General features: G+C 44.6%; 1 protein-coding gene across 1 annotated transcript in view; it reads right to left on the bottom strand.

Annotated features, from left to right (window-relative positions):
- RIN3 (Ras and Rab interactor 3) overlaps positions 1 to 20,381 on the bottom strand; it is a 69,321-nt gene extending 48,940 nt beyond the window's left edge. The window contains 2 exon segments of the mRNA XM_035539785.2: positions 3 to 189; positions 18,887 to 20,381. Coding sequence (XP_035395678.1) covers positions 3 to 189; positions 18,887 to 18,933 — 234 coding nt within the window. The 5' untranslated portion in view covers positions 18,934 to 20,381.
- Positions 20,382 to 21,423: the final 1,042 nt, after the last annotated feature.

The raw sequence follows: 21,423 nt of genomic DNA, 5'->3' as shown, positions 1-21,423 counted from the left end.
ACCCCTGCTGCTTCTTTGCCAAGTATTGCCCCAGCCCTTTCCTGGTTCATGTTCAGCTGAAGCCAGACGGGACAGGTCTTGATGAGTTTATCAAGGATGCTGATTCCTGGAAGTGAGAGGCAGTTTCGCAGGGCAGTGGCCTGACAAAGATGCGTCTCTTTCCCGTCTTCACTGGTATCGCTGCTGGGGCTGAAACACAGCAAAGGAGTCCCTTGTAAAAGCAGAACGGCAGGTGGAAATCTGGGGGAGTGAGGACTTCAAACACGCATGCAGACATGCACACACAGGGCACTTATGCACGAGGAGAGCTCCTTGACGGGCATCAGACCAAAGATGCCGTGCTACGACAGAGGCAGAGTGGGCACACAGGCCCCAACAGACAGGTAAGACCCGTCCCGAGGAACATGGCCTCATGCTAATAATACACGCCTGGCTTTCAGACCACAGGCTTGCAAGGTGTTTTTTGCTGCGGGCTGTTGGTTTCAGCTCCTCTACCTACCTTGCCTGAGCAAGGCTACCAGTGCTCAGGCAAGGCAGATCAGCAGGAGCAGTGAAGAGGCACCGTGTGGTGCCTCGCCCCGCTCTCGGAGCCCCTCGGGGGCAGTCTGCCAGCAGTAGCCAGAGGCACATCAGCTGCTCTCACTTTTTGGCAGCCCCGCTGTGCACCCAGCGAGGCTGCCCTTAGGCAGCCTGCAGAAAGGCAGACCAAGACATCTCGCTGACTAAAAATAGCGGTGAGCGCTCCGCGGCTGCACCACGGGCCTGCGCTGGAGGCGGCGGCTGGCGGTTGCAGCGATGGACACGTCCCTGCCCCTGCGCCCCGCGGGGCCTGCGGCTGCCCCTGGGGAAGTCCACCACCTGCGCTGCCAGTCGCAGGGCACAGGGCTCAGAGGAGGGGGTGTTAGGATGCATTCAGCAGAAATTTGTCCCCTACAGAAGAGGTATCGGAGTAATTCCGGGCCCAGCCCTGCAGACTGCGCTCGGTTGCTCGGTGCGACCCAGCGAGTCCTGCAGGTCAAGACGCAGAGGACACAAACACAGCGAACCCTTTGGAAGGTTTGTTTGTTTTAAGTAAATAAAAACAGATGCATGGGCCATGCTGAGTGATGAGAGGGGCCATCCTGTGGTACCACATTAGCAACACCCAGTCTGACCTTATTCTCAGCTATGGACAAGGTGTAAGTATATTGAAATTATGCTGTTGGGAATCCTAAAGATCTGGGGTATGCTCTGCTTTAGATTTGTGTCCTGATCAGACAGACAAAGAGCTAATTCTGTTCATTTTTAGTCCCCGCAGTCTAATGGCAGAATGGTATCAAATGCCGGTTTCCAGCTCCGGCACTGATTCAACAAGGCATTTATACAGGTGCTTAACGCTGCAGCCAGTGGGACTGCTGACAGTTCTGGTCTTAAGAGCTCTACTGGACAAGGCTATAGATGCACAGATATGTGCTCATCTTTCATCTGATTAATTGATTTTAAAAGTAAAGAAAATGTAGGAGAACACGCACAAAGTAATATGTTCTTCTGTCTCAGTTTTGCCGCTTAGACATCAGAGCTGGAAAAAGCAGGACTCTTGCTTTTGATTTACTGTTATTTCAAGTCTTTTCATTTTCCTTTTTTTTTTTTTTTTAAAAAAAAAAAAAAAGAAAGATATGGATCTTAAAGTAGTACATTTCAAACAAGGTCAGACTTAAACTACTAAAAGAGAGCCCCTTTAAAGGCCTAATCTAACACAGCATGCTTATCCCGAAATTTAGTATTTATAAAAATAGCCTTTGAAATCCCAAAACCAAGTGAGATTTTATTTTTAGTAGTTTTTTTTTTTCTTTTGCAACCCTATAGAGACAGCTTCCTTAGAAAATGTAAGTTCCTCTGCAATCCCAATTGCTGATTCAGAATATTAGCCCACAGATTCATGATTTTAATCAATTCATTTTCAATGTCATGGCAAAGGCAAAAAGAATGAGAGAACTGTGCTTAAAAAAGCAAACAGAACTAACTTTCTCTTCACTTGTTTTAAAAGCCCAGCTTGTCACATAGGTGAGGAAATTTCTTTTTGATACAATAACTTATGATTTTAATCAGCATCATCTGAGCAAACATAGAGTTAAACAGCGGAGGGCAGCTTTCGGAAGTTAACCCCTATCACCTTCTGGTTTCTTTCTTTAAAGCAGAAACTAAAAGAAACACCCAGGAACCATGCAAAAAGAAAGCGTGTGCTAGATGGCATCATTCATACTTGGTAATGGGAAAGAAGTAATGAGCTGAAGGAAAAGACAGGTGAGTTATAGTGAAATACTCCATAACAATGTTAGCAAAAGCTACTCCACATATTAGTCACGCAAATGTGAATCTGTTCTTGCCAAGGATGTGTGAAACTGAGGACAAAAGGAGGCCAGTGCTGATAATGCCTTCCTGTGTCACCAGGAGGTGACGTGCACTGCCCTAGCTCCAGTGATGCTGAACTCCATTACCCATTAATAATGTAAGGGGAAAAGAAAAGGGCCAGCAAAGCACCAATATGCACGAATCCCAACACCTGCAGGGAACTGAGGGTATCAGCAAAGGCAAGGAAATGATACAGAGTGGCTTGGACCCAGGGATGAGCTCAGGCCCAGCGTTCCCCGGGGGGGGAGCTCAGCCTTGATGCTGGCAGAGGCACCCAGCCCTCTGCTCCCTCCGGCAGGCACAGCGCCTGCACGGAGCCCTGCTCACAGCAGCAATGCGGGCTTGGCACCAGGAACAACTGGCTGGTGAGGAAAAATAACAGAACTGAACTTGCAAAGCATGTGGATGCGTGTCAGGCTCCTAATCCATGCTTTAGAGAACAGATGAAAACCAGAAAATCATTCCAGATTTAGACATGCAAAATAAAAATTGAACAGTCAGAAAAGATTTGTTTTAATGGAAACATCTTGTGATTTGAGTGTGAGGGGATTTTCAGTGCAGATAATTAAAGGCAGTGGATGAGGCTTTTTGGCAGGAGAGGAACCCAGCCTTTTGGGGACCCTCAGGGATGAGAGCCCTGGTGTGGGGTATTCTTCCCACAGAAGCCAACCCAACCAAGAAGAAGGAAGCAGGCTGTAATACCTGTACACGGGGAGGAAAGGACAGCCCAGCAAAAGGGGAGGCTGTGATAAAAGGGAGAAGAGAGGAGTCATTAAGGAGGTCATATTAAAACAGGGGAATGTTAGGCTAGATGCTTCCTGACAGTGAGTTATAACAGATGATGGATAAGTTCCGAAGAGAAGGGGGAGAGAACTGCATTGCCCAAATCTCTTAGAACACCATATTTAAAGCACTAGCAAACGCTTTAATGAGCCAAATCCTGTGCTGGCTAAGAAATGGGAGTGAATGACCTAACAGACCTCTTCCAGCTGTGATGCTGTGACCCATGACACACCAGTTGACGCAGTTATGGCACCAGTGCTTGACTTCTTTCCTGGGTGCAGCTGTCACAAAGATCCAGATGCCAGGCTGTGGGACTGCTTAATCCACCAATTTAATCTGGCTCCATGGTAGCTCTGGTAGCTGCAGAGAGAGGAGGGAGCACAGGCAGCTCCCGGGTTCTTGCTGTGCTGCCAATTGAAGGGATTTGCGGGGCCGTCGCGGCGAGCAGACGGCCTTTGCTATTTCACTTACTCAGAATTCACACATTGGATGATTTTGAAGCTCACAGTTTTCAGAAACAACATGCCGTTTGGCTAACTCTTTCCCCCTTCTCCCACCATCCTGCAAAACCCTTTGACTGGTACAGGCAGGTGCTCATTTTTGTTATGTGTGATGTGAAGCTGCAAAGCTGGCCTTAGAGCTGCCAGCTTTACATTTTCTATTAAGTTCTTCCTGCAAAGTACTTCTAAATCGCTCTGCTAAATGGAACTCAGTTGGGATGCAGGGGACTATGTGTCGCATATTGATTGGCAACACAGATTAATTAATTGCACAGGGATTACATGCATACACCTGCCCCATTTTGGCAGAAGTTATCAGGTTGCTTGGTTGAAAGAAATAATAATGACAATGGTGATTTGGATTACTGCACAGTGACTGTGCACTGACAAAATGCTTTCTCTGCTTCAAAAACTGAGCCACACTTGCCAGCTGAATATTCCCAGAAATCATCAGAACTACAAGGAGATATAAGCCACTAAATTTCATACAGGCCGGGGCATACCCTTGCAAAGGACTTCTGAAATGTTGCTAGGAACTTGCTGACACTAAGTGCTGAGATGCACAGAAGTTGTGTGCAATAGCAGCGGTGACTGACAGATGAGCTAGGTCAGAGTTTCCATCCGTGCCAGCCCCCACCAGCCTCTGCACTCCTGCACATCTGCAGCTTCTCCCTGCCACCAGAACAGGTCTGAGAAAATGCATCAGGTGTTATTAAATCTGAACCTTAAATCAGAAACTAAATGCTCTGCAGTGCACTGATTACTAATGACCGAAGTCCTTTCCTTGTTTAAATCAATCAGGTATAAGAATTAGCAACTAGTCTTTTATTATTACTTATCATTACTATTGCTTCTGCTTCTTCCTTTGAATATTAGAAGGCATCAAGAGAGAGCAAGAGCAGTGGTTTGCTGTGCTGTCCTCAAGGAAAGAGGCACTCTGGAATACCTATATTCACGGCAGAGCAGGCGCCACAGCTGCTAAAATGTCTGCCAGTGGGCTTGTTACTGGGGAACTGAAGAAGGACAAGAGACCTTAACTCCACGTCCCGGTTGAAGAGCAAGTTTTTGCACCAAAGCCACCTGGTACCTGAAGGGATACTATTCGGAACAAGCCAGTTTGTGTCTGAAGCTCACTTGTGTGGAAACCCTTCAAGTGCAGCAACACGGTTTACAAAGCACAAAGGAGCTGAAGAAGGAGGAAAAGCTAGAATCTCCTGAAGCTGGCACACCAGTCCTGGTGGAAGTAGATGGACAATGTTCGAAATTCCTGAGGCTGAAAGAGAGAACTGCGAGCAAGGAGCTTCATGGAAGGCGTCAGATGGTGGTGCTGAGATCACACAATTAAAAAGACTGACAGAAAACTCACAGCCCTGTTCTATACCATGTGTCACAACCAACCCAGTTGGACTCAGTCTGCCACTGGTGACAGAGGCAGATCATTGAATCTGTTTTTTCACAGTCACCTTCATGCTGAAAAGGGTATGAAGTTCTGAACCTAGCCCACTGAAGAAGGAATAATCAGAATTAGAAGAGTAGCAGCAAAAAAGTGCAACAAGGTTTTCTTAGCTAGACCCATTCTACATACTTAACTACCCATGTTTTTCTTGGTGTAATATCACTTCTGATTAGATAGACTCATTAAAAGACTCATTAAAAATCTTTGTTTTGACACTTGTGAATTCATGTGCTGTTCTTTCAGCTTACTGGAAGGGAAGTTAGGCAGTGCCACAGCTAAAGGGCCTCAAGACTTATTTTGCTTCCATCTTAGACGTGGTCATTTCTCAATGCCTTCTCTTCATTTTCACAAATCAGTCCATATTTGCTCCTTTGATCAGTTCAGAGCAAACTAATCCAAAATGGAGGAGAGGGATTCATTTAATTTTTGGACCTGTGTTAGGTGACCTTGCTTAAGTTTTGTTTTATCTCCCAAAAGCTGATGGAATGGAGGCTGGTACCCCAGACACCTACTGAGAGAGCTCCATCATCTGTAAACTTCTTGAGTCATTTAATCATAAAACAGAGTATTAAGAAAATGGGAGGGCAGAAAAGTGACTCATGGAAAAACCCGTAGCAAAATAACTAACATTATCCATCAAAAGTTGATGCCACATAGTAAATTTGGACTTCACTGAAAGGTTTTTTCATAATAGAGCCAAGAGAGCAGACAGAAATCAAACCAACAAACAGAAAAACAAACAAAACAAACAAACAACAACAAACAATGAAAAAGCCAAAAAGCAGTGAGAGAAGAAAGTTCTTGAGGTCTTCAGAGATCACACCCAGCTGATTGGCACCCTTCAATTAGAAATAAAAAATAAGTTTCTTGGCGGGCAGGCAAAATGTCAGGGAAAAGATGTAGGTAGTTAAGCAAGAAGGTTCCTGCATTGCAAAGTTCTGAGATGTATGGAAAAACTGGATAATGGAAGTGGCAATGACAGGCTCAGTGTGTCCCACGAAGCAGGTTTGGCTGTTCAGTAGTCCTTCTTACCTTGCAGGAGGCTTGTGTTACTGGTCTGGCTCAGTAATGTATGCATAGCTCAGGAAGTAGTGCTTCTCAAACCGTGGTCTGCGGACAACCTGTGGTTGGCAGAGCACTTCCTCTTGCTCACTGCTCTCCTTGTTTCCACTCTAGCTTTTATGTCCACCTTCCATCTGTTTGGTCTTTGATCTACAGTTGATGCCCTGCATTTCCCAGCCTCTCCTCTCAGCCTGTAAATCACCATGATTAATAGCCAAGGCAGCAGCTGTTCCAGCTGCCAAAAGGTGAGCAGTGAGGCAAACCAATGGTCCCTTACATACTGTCCGTTCCTCCAGTATCCCCTGCACCTCACAGCTCACCAAACATCTCTGTTCACCACTTCACTTTCTGATACAGACACCCTCAGCTTCAGCAGTGAAGGTTTGCACCCTGCAGTTGAAGGCTCACTTTGGTGAGCTTTTTGTTACACACCAGGGATTTCCAAAGTGCCCCCCTCTGTGAACACTAGCAGGGGGTTGTATGCACAGACTGCAGGTATCCACCTCTCCCCAGCTGGACCCCACCTGTATATGTTCATAGCTGTTGGCCAAGTCATCACCCTGTCTGAGAGCTCATCTGCTGTTAAATCACCAGGCACTCACCTTCCTGGTCACAGAAGCCACAAGAAATCACAAAGTATGAGAAAGTACTATTATACTCCATGCGGGGATCGGTACAACCACTAGCTGTACAGCTGGAAGATCAGTAATTGATGTATCAAACTATCAAGTAATGAGCAACCACAACGAAGCAGTGGCAAAACTCCTGTCAAAGCCTCTGGTTTGGTCCTGTCAGCCAACGTGAATTGCAGGAGTCCTTTCAAGGAGAAGGAAGGTGTACCTAAATGCTCATTAAGTTACTAGTTTCACTACGCTTCCTAGGTTCATTAGGTCTGCCTCTCCATTTACATGTATATTATAAGGAATTGCACGTGCACAAGAAAACCAAACAAAATGCAAACTAATTCACATTGCTGCTAACACCCAGGTCAGCTCTACTAACAAACCAGCAGTCCATCACTGACAGCCACGACCCGGGCAGAAAAAAAGATAAGAACAAACATCAAAAATTCCCTGAAGGAAGAGGCCTTCTTTCAAAACCCTGTCCAAGTTGTTTTCCTCAGTCCACCTGTTTTCTGCAATTATTAATGTAGAAATTAATGCAGATACTAATGCATGTGAGCACCACAGTGAGCTTGAGCGAACACATTCTATTGGTGCAATGTGACTTAGCTTGTACTTAACTCACAAATGCTACTGTTATCTTTATTTAACCTTGCACATACAAGTTTTTGCACTCCACAATTTGACTCAAAATATCTTATCAACTGTCTTTCTCTTTTTCCTCAGTCAAAACATACATTCCAGCCTTAGCAAATTACCCCTTTGCAAGGTTTACTGCTCTTACTGTTCAACAGACAGCGGCTGTATTAAAGATAAGTCTTTCTCCCCCATATTCATAATCAGAGCTCTTAGGTCATTTGACCTTTGCCTGTTTCAAACCCAAATTATTCTCTCAGGAATTTCAGCATATCAGCAAAACTGAAGATTTTTCTCTGTGTGCATGCAATGAAGAATAATTTGTACTTCTGCAAGGCCCTTTCACTGCAAATAAGAGAGCTTCTGAAATGCAGGACTAGCCAGAAGTCATTTCTGCCAAGACTGGAGAAGCCAAAGAAAACAAACTTTCCTTAAGAAAAAGCTGCAAAAGTATTTGATGGTCAATTCTATTTTAACTTCTCTGGAAAGGTTTTTGAGGTGCAGGAACCAGAAACAAATGTTTGGAAGAAAAGGAACAATTTCCTAGGCTGTAAGAACAAAAGAAAGTCAGCAACCTTTCTCTCCCTGTGGCGTCAGAGCACTAGAAGGGCCCAGCAGAGCCACCAGCTGGACAGAAGACAGATGAATTTGTTCTGTGCCTTTCAAAAATATGTGACGTGCTGGAAGCACAGAGTACCTTGTTTTGACTGAAGGGCCAGGGTTATTGGAGGTTTCACCTCGCCCTTTCTCAGCTCATCAGGCCAGGAAGGAAGAGAGGAATGAGAACCCTGGGAATATTTTCTCTAAATTGTGTTCACTTAACAAAGAGGGGAAAGAGAAATGAAAAATAAAGGAGAAATTCCCAAATTCAAACTTAATTAAGAATATATTGCAATTTTGCTTAAATAGAACCTTAATGTTTCAAATCCTATATATTAAAAATGAGTCAAAGTTGTATAACGTGTCAGAGCAAAAACTCCTTTAAGAGTTATTAAGATGTTATAAAATTTAAAAAATAGTTATAAATGCAATGTCTTTCCTCACCTTGTGAATGAATTTAGTGTAGACATACGAGATACATGAGATACAAGGCACTAACCACACAGACTTGCATGAAGCTAAGCAGTCTTCCCCTCTTCTAAGAAAGACCTGTAAAAGTTTATCTGTCTTGATTTGCAAATAGAAATGTTCTTTTCACTAAGGGAAATAAATCCATTGAACTTTTGTCCTGTGATATCTCAAGGAGCAGAAATGGGCCTTCAGCGTTTCAAGGCTGGTGCCCCTCCCATTGGGTTAAGGGTCTTCAAACCAGTCATTCAGTCACTGATCTTCAAACTTACTTAAACACAAATTTTCATATTTTGGGTAAGATTTTGTTCCAATTTCAGTGTGAATGCATTTCAACACATGGTGCTGTTAGTAAAAAAAAAAACAACAAATCTAACTTTATGAACTTGCTCTTTCTCATCGTTTATCCTTACTCCAGCAGTTTCAGATTCCACATATTTAATTTTGATTAGGCATTGGAGAAGTGTGCTTATTTCTTGCTTATCAGGGATCTGACAGGATCCCTGCCTGCATTCACAGTGATGTGAAGTTAGGGATTTGCTTTCCCAGGGGAAGAAGACAAAGAAGAAAATGGCTTGTTGGGGGATTTCAGGGTAATGGAAAGGTGGTGAAGAGTGCTGGTCCCCCTGTGCAAGGATGAGATAGGTGTTCTGGCTTGCAGGGCTAAGCTGAGTGACCTGCCCTGCCAGTGGGCATGGCCCTCACCATCCTGTGCTGCTTGGACAGCCTGGGGCCGAAGGGCTGGTTCTGGAGACGTGTCAGACACCTCGAGCTGTCCCTGCGGCAGCTGGGAGCTCAGCGTGTGACTGCAAAACCTGCCAAGCAGCAAGGTAAGTCTGTCAGCTCCCACAGCCCCAGCTAAACCCCCGCTTGTTCATCTAACAGTGCTTACAGTCACTTGGCCACCAGGGCTGTGATATAAATAAACCATGACCCAAAGGCTGCGGCTTCACAGCAGCTGAAGACAATCCATAACAGCGTTGCCGTGGTTATGTCCTCCCCAAAACACCACTGCTGCACCCACCCTCCCCTCCCCTCCCCTCCTCTCCTCCCCTCTCCCCTGCCCTCCCGGCCGCCATTGCATCTCTGACCTGAGGCAATCTGACTGAGGGGGTGAGAGGGCACAAGAAGGCCTTGTGTTAGACACAGCTCTCTGGCCCGGCTCCCTGCTCAGCTCAGCGAGGCACAAACAGACATTTGAAAGGGATTCACCCCACTGGCACCAGGCACCCTGAATTACTCCCTGGAGCTGCTTCTTCTCCTCCAGTAAGGCCACAGATGCTCATGGGTGCACAGGTTCCTAAATCGGACACAACAATTTAGCTCCTAATGTCAGGCAGGATGAACCAGGCTAGATCTAGATAGCTAGGCCCAATTGCAACGGGAGATGCCAGAATCCCAGGTCCAGGGACCTACCATGCAGCCCCTACCACCCATCTCTCTGACAGGCTGCTCTTCACAGAGCCCCTCAGGCAAACTCCACCACAGTTTCCCAGCCCTAAGGCCCCATCCTGGCTGGGAAGGTAATGCTGTCACTTTAGATTTTGGCTTGAAAAGGTTACCAACGAGCTCCAGTCTAAAGTAACTTGCCAGAGAAAGAATTAGGATGGGAACTCAGTACAAAATTACACCAAAATGCCCCGTGTTACATGTTTGTCCTCTGGACAGAAAGGAAAGTGACCCAAAGCCAACCTCCCTTCTGTCTGCTGATTCAGCAGGAGAAGCTCTGAGCTTTGCCTGGTTTCTGTTTTTTTGTGTGGGGTATCATGAGTGACAGATTTCTTGGAGAGAACTCAAGGGAAAACAAAGGAAAGAGAGAAGAGAGAATAAATTCTTGGCAGGCAAGATGAAAGGTTGAGCCAGGTTCCGGGCTGTCAATTAGCCAAATATGTGGGACAACCTTCTTTTGCCTACAAGTCTGCTAGCAATTTGCAGAACAGCATTGCAGGTAGCCAGCAGGGCTGCCAGTCTCCAGACTCTGCTATTTTTCCGTCTCTGTTTCCTTGGTGAAGTTTCCCAAGCAGCACACAACTTAACTGAGTTCATAAGGGGCAGCAACTGCTTCCAGTTCTGCCCAGCAGCCGCTTTTACAAGACAGAGGCTTCATAAAACTGGCTTTCTCCAGAGGGCCACAGGAGAAGTGCACCTGAGCTGTGAGGACTCCCTACATTTGGCAAGGTTTCCCCAGCATCCAAAGGGCTGAACGTATTTAGTTGGTTTCAACAAAACACTTGAAATTCCCAAACAATTCGTTAGCCTTGCAAAAGCAAATGGAAAGTACTAATTAACATAGTCAGGGAATTATTTCAAGTAGTAAGACAGGTCTTTCAACCCCACCTGAAACAGTGTTGTCCCACAGACAAATTGCAGAGAGCAAATGCCAGCAGCCCCAGCCCTTGCAGGACCAGATCTGAGCCAGGACTGCAGTCCAGCTCAGAAAACAACTTTCTAGGGCATGGTTTCATGCTCCTCTTAATCCAGGGCAATGGCAAGGATACTGCTGAAAGGGCAGTCCCCTGACCGCACTTGCACATGCTCCCCCCTCTTTGCTTTTGCTGCTTCTCTTGCCTCAGATCTAGAGGCTGTGTAACCACTAAGGAAGCTGGTTCGGCACCCTAATCCAGCAGAAAACTCATCCACTGAAAAGAAAAGGCTTTCTGGGGACTGGATTCTGTTTCTGGCCTTACCCCAAACTTAAAGGATGGTTGAGAGCAAGGGCAGGGAATAAATGCATTGCAAGGATCGAAGGGTTATGGAGTGACTATAACCAATTCAGCTCCATGAGCTTGTGCTTCAATTTCTCTTCCTACAGTGGCTGTAGTAAATACGTGTCTTCAGCTGGTTGCCAGGAGGCTTCACATTCGTGAAACATCCAGTGATCCTCTCTTTATACGTACCAGGGCTTTATATTAATCATACAATGTCATTAAGATGAGTGAAAAAGCCTTGTCCCTTTTAAAGGTATTGATAATGCAGAAAGCAGAAATTCTTAACTTGACCATAAACATATTCCCTGTTTAGCAGAAAGGTGATGGAAAGTCTGGGAAAGGCACACTGATATGCATGTATATATTCATCTGTTTGAAAAGAGCTGCGTTCTTCAGCACTCCCTGGCTCGTGTGCATCTAATAGAATATCTATTTAGGAAAATGTGACTAGCATAACCAGCTATGCAGTGCTCACATCTGCTAATCCTTTGCTGCTCAAGTAATTATCTTCACTTGCAAAAAGATTTATACTATTTTGGGTGCAGGCAAAGAGGAGCTAAGCACTCCAAACCTCTCACAGCTGAAACCTCGAGGGAAGCATTACCTTAGCATTCCCACTCTGGCAAGATACATTGATTTAGAGATCCCATTTCTGGAAGTGGGTAGAATTAGTTTAGATAGCTCAGAGAGGCACAAAATGGACAAAGGAAAGGCTTGCGGCTACGATATTTACCATATTGGGTGACGCCTGTTGCTCTATTATATTTGCACAGCTTAAATAACTCTGCTTGCTTGACCACAGCTGCTCTGCAGCGCTGTTTTATCATGCATTTAAACACACATATACACACACAAACTTCACAGCTAAAAAACACCAGCTGAAAGCTTGCCTTGTCCGTCTGAGAAGCAAGAACCCAAGAGCCTGGAAGGGATTTCTGTCTCAGTTTCTCTCTGTTGGAGTTACTCCGGACTGACACCAGCAAAAACCTCCAACTCGGCCACGTGCACGCCTGGGGATTGCTTCAGTCAGGGGGAGGTTGGGGTTGTACACGTGTTCCTACACTGTTCAAGCAGCTTGTCGATACCAGAGTGCTGCAGGGAGCGAGTGGGGTGCCAAGAGTCTTGGCAGAAAATACAGCATGTGCATAAGCAACCTTGTGTACCAGCCTCCACTGTCCCTCTGCAGAAGATGGGTTGCCACCCTCACACATCTCTACCCTGCATAGGAGCTTAGCAGAGGTTTGACAGCCAGGTTTTAACCCCTGCAAATGCTGTGCACCCTTTCTGGTGGTTAGTCCCCCAGGAGGCCTGCCCCTGGTCAGCTGTCTTCTCACTGCTGCTTTTCTTTAAGCCACCTAGACCAATGCTGGAGCCTGGGCGTGCCCAGCACCCTTACACGCCCTGCTTTGCAGTATAGATGCGCCCTGCCCCGTCGACAAGATTTTCAGAGTATTCCCCTGCTGGCTGGCTCTCCTGGAAGTGCTGCCCACCTTCGTTTGACTGGTGGGTATGCAGGACAGGACTCAATAATATACACACCTTCCAGAGCATTTGCTCTTCAAATTCAAGGGCAGCCCCTATTGGTTTCACTCCATTAATGCAGTGTTATGACCCCTACAGTCCATGGCTAGTAATTCCAGTAATTTTACCCAGCTTTGAGCAAGTCCTACAGCTCTGATAAGAGTCAGTGACCCAAGCCATTCCCACTAGGGCTGTAAGGGCATTGCCTCCTCTCATTCAGTGAACGCTGGAGAAGAAAGCACCTTTATTAAATCTCTTATGTATTACCCGTGCCCAAGTTTTAAGAAAGAATTTTTCTCATATATCCCTGCACAAATACTAATGTTTGAAGGTCTTTAGCATTATAAAATACACAACAAGCACTCCAGCCCCCTCCAGCTCAGAGATAATGACCACAAATATTCACCAGGGCAAAGAAAATCACCTCCTTCTCCACACACAACCCCATTAAAGTTTGGGCGAATGTAACTGGGAAAACCAAAGACTGCCAGAGTTTCGTTCTCTCCATCCTCACACTGAACCTCCTGTAGGAGCAAATTATTTCTCCTAAGCCAGACAGAATTAGGTGACCAGCAGGATTTCTACTATAGACTTTGCAGCCTTGAGAAACTGATAAAAGGACCTCCTCCAAATAGAAGAATGTTTTTTCAAGCCTTTCTCCTAAACATCAGCATCATCTTGCCTTTGGCCACCTTAAAAACTCCTAACAAATTTCAACTAATCAATTCTTACATTGCTCTGATGATATAGTGCTATTACTCAGTTATAATTCATACCTGGGACAACTGTGGTACAGATAGGGTAAGATCAGTAAGCAGGTCTTGCCTTTTTGGATGATTATTGAAAATAAGCACCATTTATTTAGGGGTGTCCTTATTTACTTATCTGTATTGCAATAGCATCCCCAGTCCTCTGTACGGATAAGCACCAGCACGTTCATTACTGGTTAGGGTCCCTGCCTCGGACTGGTTCAGTAATCCAAATGCAGCTGAGGCAGATGGATGTGGCTGCAGTGCCCCTGGGGAGAAACCCATTCACAGTCCCACTGCTTTGGGGTTTAGCTCTGCTGTGAATGGCCAGCCAGCCAGAGCCCCAGGGGTGGAGAAGCTGGAGGAGGAGGAGGCAGGTGGATTTCGTGCTTGGTGACAAGAGAAGTGACTCTCTAGGGACCGTACCCAGCTGTGAGAGGTCACAGGAGCTCCTTTGAACCGTACGAGGCACGTGTGTAAGGGGTGGGTGGGGTGGACAGAAGTTGAATTAAAGGCAAACGAGTGATTCAGTCTCGATCCTACTCCTAGTGCAAACCTGGCCCTAGATGAAGATTTACCGTGGAGATTCCACTTTAGTTACCTATGATGAAATACCCATTCAGCACCACAGAAAGAAAAATAATCTGAAAAGTGGGAAGTAATCTAGGACACATGGTGGATTGTGGACCACCCCTTAGAACAGTGCTTTCTCTCCAAGAATTGCTGCTTAAGTGCCTTTTTAGCATGGCTTTTCATTAACTGCTTCCACTGGTTTTTTTTAAGGTTTAAGGTTCCACTGTTTTTTTAAGGCCAGAAGAGGCCTTAAAGATACTCTTCTGCAGTAAAACAGACTTCGTCCATTCTTGTTTTCTGTTTTGATCCATAACTATCCTAAATGCAAATCTAAAATTTTCTTTGGTAGTATGAATGCTTCAAACTGCAGTTGGGAAAGTGTGGCTAGTCTTCAGGGACATCGCAGGGCTTTTGATGACCATCCTTACCCTCTGCTCACAGATCCATCTGTGGATTCTGTCACAATTCTTGTGACCAGAATTCGGTCAGTCATTCCAAACAGCTGCCTTTGCTTTCTAATGACCCCCCCAAAGAACTATTTATTTCTATTCCCAAATGCAAAAAAGCCTACTCCCTTCCAAAATTATAATGGTTAAAGGTCTGCGATGGACAGTATGTTGTCCTAGTTTCACTAGCTCACTTAGGTTTCTGTGCTCTTTAGCAATCAAAGCAGACAAGCACTTAAAGCTCTGGGAATTTAACCTTGCTGCAGCTTCTTTTTCTAATAGACTGGTTTTAGGTATTTAATGTCAGTTTTTCAGGTCAATTTAGAGATCTTTCTGAGTCTCACAAACCTATGCTGCTGATCTCTGAGAAACCATCTATATTTAATCACGGATGAGTAAAAATATAGTCCTACTATATTTTTAGTAGGAAAAATACTACAAAATAGATCCTCTCTGAGATATGTGAACTACGTGCACGTGGTGTGGCAGGGGATGGAGCCAAGCCAAAGCTGCAGCAAGCAATCCTCACAGCCACTCTCCAGGACACACCATTGAGCGTGTATAGCTGTACACACGGAGTGAGACAGCCGCATTCACACACACGTGTGTGTATTTCAGCCTATACTGCCTCTAGGTTGGAAAATCAAGAGAGCACGTAGCCATTTAGGACAGGAAGTGAGAAACTATCTTTAGCTGAAACTGTAGTGGAGAGGAGATGAACAGAAGATTGCTTACGGCTTACGTTCATGCCTCCATTCCTATGAACGCTGGCATGGGGCTGTCTGCAATGACGAGGAGCTCCCTAATCAAGGGCAACTTTTTGAGTGTGGTCTGCACCCGAGCTATCGAAGGGCCAGTGGCCTTCCGTGCTAGCACCAGCACCACTGCACAAAGTGCTCAAAGCACCCACTGAGGCTGGCGATCACACGATGAGTCAGTGTGGTTGTGAACACGCTTTTCTCTTAATTGAATTTCAGGAGATAAAAGTCCACTCTGTGAGTGCACCAAGCCTCTTTAGAGAGCACCTCTTTCTTTGTATCTTTACAGTAATATCCTGATCCTGGTGCAATGCAGTTATTTCCTTCCTGAGAAGCACCATCCTGTGGGAAAGGAAAATCTTCCCCTTTATCAGAGTTTGACAGACATCAGAGGGATTTGATAACACTGGTTTGTTTCCAGCTGCCTGAACTGTCCCTTCCCCACTTCAGCACAGCTCCCCACATGTACTGGGCTGAGGGTTTTGTTCAGCAGCACTCTGCATTGTGCCCAAGACCTTCTGAGGCCAACACAACTTGCTCACCAATTCAAACCAGCTTAGATTATAGTTCTTCTCATAGGACAGCTCTCAAAGAGAGTTGTATTTTTCTTTAAAATTGTTTTCTCAGTTCAAACCTGAAAATGTTCGTGTTAGACTTACCCTACCGCAGAGGGAGGTGTGTAACCTGGGCAGGAGAGCCATTCGATATGAGAGCTTTTTTGGCCAACAAGGATTTGAAAGCTCCCATTCAAGCATAAAGGATGGGTTTGACGGGGTGCTTACCAGAGTTGTTCTCTGGCATTCTCTACACAGGAGATCAGATTAGATAATCAAATCAGTCCCCTCTGAAGCTAAGATCTGTGAGCCCATGAGAGTCGTACGGTTCCCAGACTCCTCCAGTTCTTGGCCTCTTCTTTCTACATTCGCTGCATGAAATCAATGTCAATTGTGATGGTGGGTTTTGTGCCAAAAAGACGTGGCTCCAAAAAGATGTACGGCCATCACTTCATTAGCTAGCCTGGTGCCCCAGAAGTGAGAACCGCTGTAACCCATCCCAACTGCCTGCACCAGCCACTGTCCTCAATGACTATTTAATATTTACATATTGCTGATTATGTCTGTCTCGGCTCCCCGTCTGCTCTTCTCATCATCTCCTCCATACATTTCCCAGATGTTGGAATGAAGGCATATACCATTTCATGAAACTGTGGTCACCAGGCTCAATCAGCTCACATTTCTCCAGATGTTTTGTGATCTCATCACTTATTAACGCTCCTAGCTGAGTTAGCCTGACTCTAGCTTGGATAACTGGTTATTATTTCCTTGTTCCTCTCCAACCCGTTTTGGAAGAATCTGATTAGACTGATTTCTATCCAGCCCTTAGTTAGCCTTCTCCCCACATCTGTCTCTGAGGAGCTATTGGTTTTGGATGCAGATTTCTTCCCAGCATCTTCCTGCCGTTTCAAAGGTGTAAGTAAGCACAACCTCCTTAGTGATTTGCTACGTGCAAAGTAGACCCTTCGGTCACTGCAAGGACTAGACACACAGACACTTTCCAAGTTGCCAGGGTACTCCTATGATAATTAGCACTACCATAGTTTCTGTGCATGTAAGGAAGTTTTCCCATTTAATAACCCACAATTTTCAAAATAAATTATTAATTAATTAAATAATTAAGACCCAGGTGGACAAAGGTACAATCTCAGCAATTGCTCATGCAATTTTTGTGCACAGAATTTTAAATTGTGTCCAAATTGTCCCATCATCAGTTTACCTCTGTTACCATCTCTTTCGAAAGCTACCAATTTTATCTACAAATACTTTACAAAATATGTGCCTAGTTCCACGTGAACATAACCAAAAAGTCACATTTAGTCAGTTAGTCACATTTCTAATTCCGTACCGTGTTGGAGGCCACAAGGTATGCTCGCTGAAGTGTAATTTTTTAGGATCTTCAGCGATATTCTGACATGCAAACAAAGTTGAAACACATTTTTAATTACTTAAGTCCTTATTTAAGAGTGGGAGATAGACTGTAAATAAAGACAATCAGTTAATGAAATAAAAGTATGTTATTAAATTATTCAGATGCTCACAGATTTATGAAGAACACATGCGTTATGCCCGTTCATGCTTCGATATTCCTTCAACCACTTATTTACAGCCCAAATCTAGGGTTTGTGGCTTATTTTCTCCTGCAACACTAAACTGAAAGCAAATCTTTGTAAGTGTGTGGCTCCTTTCAACCAAGTTAAGAAAGAGATAAACAGTATAAATCTTTCAGTTTCTCAGTATGTGGCATCTTAACTATCATAAATGCAGGGAGTATCTGCAAAGTACCTGTTCCTTGGATTGCTATCTACTAAGTTCCTCTTGTCAGTCAGCTGGGATTTGGTTCTTTCCTTTTTTTTTTTTTCTTTTTTTTTTTTCTTTTTTTTTTTTTCTTATGGCTATGCGATCCTTGTCCCTTAGTGTTTGGCACTAAGTTGAACTGAGTAATTGTACCTTGGACCAGGCGTAACGTTGTTCCTTGTGACTCAGTAAATATCTGAAGGCAAAAGCAGTGACAGTTGCAATGCAGGGTTTTCCCTCCATCCCCTGCACTCCATTTGCACATTTGGGACAGTGCTATGGTGGAGCTATAGCTGCCTGTCAGCGGCTTTTCTACCCCCTTTTTGACTGTGTGCTGCAAGCTGAAGGAGACTGAGTTGCAGCACACTTGGTGACTGAAAATGCAAGTACACCGTATCCACTCACCTATACAGCTTCTTTTACCGCACCCACCATGGACACGGCTAGGAGCTTTCATTCGTGGGAAAAAAGTCTTTCTAAGTGTGTCAGGCAGATAAAAAGCGCTCTTAATATCTGGTATTGTATGTTTTTCCAAGGGGGTGACTGGAAGTTCCAGCAGCTGTGTCATTTTCCCCTGATTGTTTTCAACAGGAAACAGAAACGCTCAGCTTCAGCATCGGCTTTATGATATAACTGAGCCTTGGGCAGATTCCAGCCTGATCCTGGAGCCCCGGCAGCTGACTGTCCTCCCAGTCAAAACCTATTTTCTCTCCCACTGCGTTTTCTTGGAGCATGAACCTGCAAGGTGCCGTGTCTGTTTGCCAGGAGCAAGGAAAGCCTGGAGTCGTTTCCTTACCGAAAGTACGTCTGAAGTCTCCTGGGAGTCTGCGGACATGGTTCGTGTGCACCTTCGCTAGGTAGGGCTGGAGTGAGCACCAGCTTGTAGGGACGAGCCCTTATCCAATTCTCAGCATTTCAGTAGAAACAAAGCAAGCCTCCCAGGAAGGATTTGTCACGTTTCCAAACAGCACAGAACTCCCTTATTCTGTCCTTTCCCCTAAATTGCAGCTTGGAATTTGTGCTTATTCTTCCCTAAATAGCTGAGACTCTAGTTAAATAAAGGTATCACAGTCTGTTTTCAGCAGGAACGTGTTAGCTAAAGGAAATACTGTAACTTACAGCATGATCGTGCCACACCATTGCGATTGTGTAGCTGAAAACCCCCCAGCCAGCTTGCAAATGCAGTTGAGAGCTCTTTGTTAAGAGGGAAAAGCAAAACGACATAGTTACTAAAAACAGTGACTTAAGTTTCAGGACTTACCCTGAGTCATCCCTGGCTCCCTCGTCTCCGGCTGATGTTTTCATCATTACAGCAAACTTTAAGATACTTTCTGTTTCACAGTGGCTTTAGAGTTCCTTGGTAAAGAAAGCAATTCCTTGCCATCGCTGAGCAGAACCTCCACATCCTTAGGTTTGTACTGAAGATGATATTTCAAGGGACTGCAGGGGGAGGATGTGTGAAACCAGCTTCAGGCTCGGTAGTATCGGAGGGCAGACAACTAAACAAGCACTGAAATGAAAGCAAACTGCCAAGAAGGTCTGATTTTAGCCTCTCTTATTTCTACTTCCTGTATTTATATGAACGGGGGATTTCAGGAAGAGGCAGTCTTTGGTGGTCAAGGGTGTGTGTGTGTGTGCGTGCGCGTGTGTATTATAAAGCCATATTTAGTAGTGAAGGCAGGTTAGCCTTATTAGAGAGAAGGGCCCGAGACTGTCAGCTTCCAGTTTGTTTCTCTAACGTAAGTAAATTTGCAGGAAATTGTTTTACAGACTACAGGTATGTCAGTAGGCAACAGAGCATGGTGAACTTTGTAAAGGATTTTATAAGCAGCAAGGCAGTAAGTCACCGTCTGCAAATTCCTGAAGCATGTGTATTTCTATTGCTTGAGTAACTGGAACCAGATGGAGCTTGGAAACCTTTATATTTACACAGGACCTGAGAAAGTGAAATGTCTAACACAGACAGAGGACAGTTATGCAAAAAAGTTCCTAGTTAAAGCAAAAGGTAATGGTAAGGCTGTAAGACTGCTGGTAAACGAGTAGCTATCCATGCCGTGAAGCTCCAGACAGCCTCGGAGCACATTTGACCTGGAGTTACTGAAGTGGTTGAGTGGTGTGTGCCGTACTGGAAACCCAACTAAATATAGACCAGCTGTGGAGGCTGGGGACTGACAGATGTGCTGTCAGACGGGGCTGGTGGCACTCCTATTTGGCAGCTCTGTCATTCAGGAAATACTGGATGCTGGGAGAATGCATTATGGAAAAGAATACAGCAGAAATATGAAGCAGAGGCCGAGAAAAGCAATTCATGGAACGGAGAGGGAGACCTTTTTGCTCCTTTTATTTTCAAAAGGAATTTCTCAGCTTTTGAAGATATTGTCCAGCAAGCAGGCTGTGCCATGCAGCCCACACTGGAAATGGAAATGCCAGGCAGCTGTCAGCATATCAGTCTGAGGGCGACTAGACCTCAGTGTACAGCACAGAGCCAGTTCTGCTGGCACTGAGCTAGGGGGAGTCCGAGGGACCATTACTATCATCAAGACGCACCTGTGCATCTCAAGATGAACTCTTCTCAAGGGTTTTTCAATCAAACCCGTTGGCGTTAGAAGGTGTATCTTCTAGCTTTTAGAAGGGTTTCTCTTAGAAAGTCCAAAAGCCTGACTGGAAGGCTGCATGATGGAAAAGAGCTAAGATTTTGCAGCAGAATACCAGTTTTCAGCAAGTGTTAGGCATTTCCAAGATGTTGTTGGGCAAGAACTATTAAAAACACACAGGAAAAAAAAAAAGAAAATGACAGAATATGAAAAATCCAGAATTGTTGTTGTGTTTCAGTTTCACTCGATTTGGGAGCTCATTTTTTTGTTTCTTGTGAAATCTTTCACACAATTTGCAATTTAAAGAATGTACACTTTCAGAAGTTTAAAGTTTTGAAATTACTTGTGTTAAAGATATTGGGCAAAAGTTATTTTCAAAGTCTCTTTTTTTTTTCCCCCTGCAAAATATTTAGTATCTTTGCAATACACTTAAGCATTTCTGTAGAATATTCAAAGTATGAAAATGAAGACAAGTTTTTATGTAAGAGACTTTGTCAGAGCTTTGCTGAGTGTTTTTCTTAAGCCAGAGATCCGGCAGACTCCGGTTTGGAGTCTGACATTGTGTTGTGTGATCAGGCTGTGGAAGTATACAATTACACAAAAGCTAATTGACAATGTAATGCTCAGACACCACAAAACACCACTTCTCTGTGATTCGTTCAAGCCAAACAGGTTTTAGAGAAAGAATTGAATTTTTCAATAATTTGGGATATTTAGATGCAATGTACTTATGAAGCTAATTTTCAGCCTAAAAATTGCTACAATTTCAGTCTGTGGTAGGGGCAGGGGGGGTATTCTTGGCTTTTCTAGGACTGATTCACCCTATCCATCTTAAACCACACCATTCTGCAGCCCTTTTCTTTTCCTATTATTATTTTTATGCAGCTGAGTTGGGAAGGTTTAAAAATGGTTTATGATGGAAGGCCCTAAGTGCAACAAGCACTTTGGTTTTAATAAAGTGCTTTCAGCACATTCACAGGTTATACAGCAGTTCCACTTTCCACACAGTAGGACACGACCGCATCAATAATATGGTATATTCCTGTAGGAATTGTCATGCCTATTGTGTCACCAACCCATACATGATGTCCCTTTCATAGAGCCTATTACATAACAGATCACGATGGGTCATGAGGTCAAATGTGTGGGGGATTAAAAGAATGGGTACTTTCTACATTCAGATTTCAATTTTCAGAAGTTAGTT

This window comes from Cygnus atratus, chromosome 5 (genome assembly GCF_013377495.2).
Source record: "Cygnus atratus isolate AKBS03 ecotype Queensland, Australia chromosome 5, CAtr_DNAZoo_HiC_assembly, whole genome shotgun sequence".
Taxonomy (NCBI): domain Eukaryota; kingdom Metazoa; phylum Chordata; class Aves; order Anseriformes; family Anatidae; genus Cygnus; species Cygnus atratus.
This window is presented reverse-complemented; position numbering and strand designations above follow the sequence as displayed.